The 3,723-nt window shown below is 47.5% G+C and overlaps 1 protein-coding gene across 1 annotated transcript; it reads right to left on the bottom strand.

The window, feature by feature from the left end:
* Window positions 1-1,489: 1,489 nt before the first annotated feature.
* LOC119397492 (putative nuclease HARBI1) lies at window positions 1,490-2,110 on the bottom strand. Its single transcript, XM_049418084.1, has 2 exons — window positions 1,559-2,110; window positions 1,490-1,504 (listed from the first exon to the last, which is right to left on the bottom strand). Exons 1-2 carry the CDS (start codon window positions 2,108-2,110, stop codon window positions 1,490-1,492), a joined length of 567 nt encoding a protein of 188 aa, XP_049274041.1.
* Window positions 2,111-3,723: the final 1,613 nt, after the last annotated feature.

Below are 3,723 nucleotides of genomic sequence, written 5' to 3'. Positions count from 1 at the left end.
GAGTGTCCTGCCAGTACTGACATAGCGAGAACAGAGACACTTAAGAAGTTAAGAACCACACAGCCCGTGGTGGAATGGAAAGTGACAGACATAACATTATGAGAAAGGAAGGCATCAGAGTGAATCAGACAACAAACACAGGTTGGCGATCTTTTGTCAGTGGGAAGAAAAAGTGGACTTGGGTGAGTTTTTATTTCATTGGGCAGATAACCGCTCATCAGTGAGAGCGACAAAATGAATACCCAGAGATTAGAAACGCAGCCGAGGATAACGGAGGGTTACACTGGGCAATGAAATAAAAAAATTAGCAGGCATAGATTGCAAAACAGCTTGTGCAGATACGATACCATTTCGAAGCGTCTTCATCATGCAGTGGATATAAGATGTGCTGATGACAACGTCAGCCAAATCGGTATATCTGTGGATTGTTGGTTCTTCTTAGTGTAGTTTCTGTGACTCATTTAAAATAACTTGTGCCACCTCGGTCAGCACTTAGTCATGTTGAAATCTATACTTTCCTATGAGTACGACCAAAATCCTTAGTACATTATTAGATGCGTGAAAAGTTACTCCGACTCGCTTTGAAGATATGAATCTTTCAATGCTTGGTACAAACCGTTGCCATTGTTGTAATTACCAGAACTTCTCAAGAATCAAAGCATGTTCCCAGCGCTGTTGTTGAGCATGAGGACAGCGCAAGCTTCTGCGCAACCATATTCAACCACTCTAGGTTTCACTCGGTTTTTAATGAATCTGTCTTGTCACCATAACTTTTTTTAGTATTCTTTAACCAATGCCTCTCCGTAACACCTTTTGCTGTTACAGTACAAGAAACAGCAACAAAATTACTAAAACAGCCATAACCGACGTATTTGCTGCACTTACGCACCACACAAGCACTATAACACTTGCATACCAAGCAGGAATTCACCACCCTGGCCACGGCTGCCACCGTTGAACTCCTGGCTCAAGGTGGATGCCCTCCACACAAAAGCGTCGTGCACAGAGCCTGGGTACGAGGGATCCAGGGCAGTGATCCGCACGGTTGCGTCACACACCTGCAGAGTTTTGTGTGTATTGGAAGCAGGCCGGCAACAGCCATACAACCACTACATGCAGTGCAACCGCAGCAACTTTGTGGTGCAACACCCTTATTTCTCTCATGGTCATTTCGAAGCGCAGCTTTTGCAGCTTTACGTTTTATTTCACATGTAGCAGTTACTGCACCTCTGCATATCAATGTCTATGAAATTGTGGCGCAATCACTACATTTTATTTTCATTCCTGCATTACTTTTCTTCAACACAACAGAGCTACCACGATCAAATGTTAAGCTCGATGGACCTTTCTTTTATTGTGTCGTCACCCCTGGCGGAACTAAATAGCGGCGGAAACTTCGTTTACCGCGACTACTGCGTTCTTTTCGATCACTGCAGTTCGAGCCGCGGAAGATGCCTTTAAAAATGGGACAATGACCAAACGTTGGCTTTCACGTTCGACCTTTCTGCATTGCACAAACAGCATGCACAAGAATGAAAAAGATGGAATTTGTCCTCACCACCATGACGTTTAGGGCATAAAAGCCCTTGCGACAAAAGTAAGCAGCCTTGTTGCCGTCGTCCCTTTCGTACGGTGCCCGAATGCAGACGAACGTGCCGTCGACCGCCCCGATGGAGCCTTCAAACCTTGGGTCCATGTGGACGAAGCCTTCTTTCGCCGCGGCCAGTTCCTGCGTGCTGGCAGGGAAGGCGATCCACTCATCACCGAGGCGCTCGACGATCGCTTCAACGACAGCGTGAATCGTGCGACTCACACTGGACTGGCTCGTCGCCACGTCCTCGTCGCTTGCGATCGCGCCCTGGTAACTGCCGGTGGCGAAGAAGCGAAGGGCGCAAAGCACTTGCTGCTCAACGGTCAAGGCGGTTTCCGTGCCCGTACGCCGCCTCTCCAGGTCCCGGCGAAGCTCTCCGCACAGCCATCGCACCATGTCCTTCGTCAGGCGGTACCGTAGGCGAAATAATTCCTCGGGCATCGAGAAAGCATCGCTGTGCTCGCGAAATTCTCTTTCTGCCTGCAGCTGCAACCACTGCACGATGAACGGCAGCGCCATTTTTTTCTTCCAGCGTTCCCTTGCGGTGAGAACCACAACTTCGAACAAGTCAAATTCAGGAACAAGCATTCACTTTGACAAGCAAACTTTACATACACTACTTTGTGATACTATTAACCGAAACGTGTTAGCAAAGTAATTTACGGAACGACATCTATTCGTACGTATGGGAGGCGACACATCGAACGAGCAATTCAATTTACAACAATATGGCGGCCAATTTGGGGCACTTCATCGTTCTCACATTTTTAGCAGCAAATTTGGCAGGATGCAACGTCACGCAACGTCATATTGACGCTGCAAAGACTGAGGTCCTGTGACGCAATGGGCACCGTTAGTGCAATGTCCAATCGTGTTGCAGACATGGCGGCTCTTCGTCAAGCGAGCAGTAGTTTCGATAAACCGCAAGTTGACCGTACGCACAGCATAGTACCATATTTCGGTTTCGTTCTTCAGCCCAAACCTTTATTTCTACATGATAGAGTGCGGCGAAGCGTTACTTCGGAAAAAATTAACAATTTTTTTTCGCGTGACGTCATCGCATATTCCTGTGTCGTAACGCTATTGCAGCGCCACAGCGCGAACAGTCTCGCGTGACCAATCAAATCAACAACATGGCGGAATTTCACAATGTCCAGAATAGCGCCCCTAGTATGGTGATAATGGTGGCCGGCGTGCTGAGCGCTTTTGGTCGTACCGCTCTTTGTTCTTCGATTTTACTTCTGCAGCGTCGCAGTGCATCGGCGTCTGGGCACGATACAAAGAACCGACAAATCTAATCGGTTTGTGGTTGATTTCAAACGACCATCGTTTCTGGTTCAGCATCACTGCTTTACCTGTACCCTTCTTTCGGAGATTTACGCAGAAAGGCTTCACTTGAACTGAAATTGCCGAGCGTTTCCTTTGAAGAGAGAGCACGAGTTGTTTCGCTTTACTTGCACGATTTGATACAGCGTGCAATTGCCAGCATTATGAATCGACCATCGTCTGCTGTTAATAGAATTTGCCAGGCATTTCGTGATGAGGGACGCATCTACAACCTTCCCCGTGGACACACGCAGCGGGCGATGGACAGTGCGATGAACCTACTTATCATACAAGCCGCAAAAGAGGCTCCGTTCATCCCAGCTCTAGAGATGAAGGATAGGTTGAATCTCTCTGCCAGCACGTCGACCATCAGACGTCGACTGCACGATGATGGCCTGCGAAGCCGTGTGCCACCATAAAAACCTGCCCTTTCAGAAGCCAATAAGCTCGCAAGACTTGTGTTTGCTCAAGACCACGCAACATGGACAGTGGAGGACTGGCGCTATGCGATGTTCACCGACGAATCAACGTTTTCCACTTGCTGGGACCAGCGTCAGAGAATTTGGAGAGCCGACAACGCCAGGTCAGACATTCACTCAAGTCAGCACGTCGGTTCTCTCGTTTTTTTTCGTTTTTTTGCATGACTGTTTTAATTCAATGCTTACCAATATTTTGCTACTGCGACTCGAAAATGAGCTTGCACTTTGCTATAATCAATAGCATTTGGTATATTTTATAGGGCACTGTTATTAAGCAAGCCATTTTCGCAATCTTTGATGGTGACAAAAGTCACCGCAAGGCTTGAA

Source organism: Rhipicephalus sanguineus, chromosome 1 (assembly GCF_013339695.2).
Source record: "Rhipicephalus sanguineus isolate Rsan-2018 chromosome 1, BIME_Rsan_1.4, whole genome shotgun sequence".
Taxonomy (NCBI): Eukaryota; Metazoa; Arthropoda; class Arachnida; order Ixodida; family Ixodidae; genus Rhipicephalus; species Rhipicephalus sanguineus.
Note: the sequence above shows the minus strand (reverse complement) of the source record. Positions and strands in the feature narration are given on the sequence as shown.

Excerpts from the sequence above, each read along its gene's own strand:
- LOC119397492 (XM_049418084.1), bottom strand. The coding sequence starts at position 2,110 with ATGGCGCTGCCGTTCATCGTGCAGTGGTTGCAGCTGCAGGCAGAAAGA.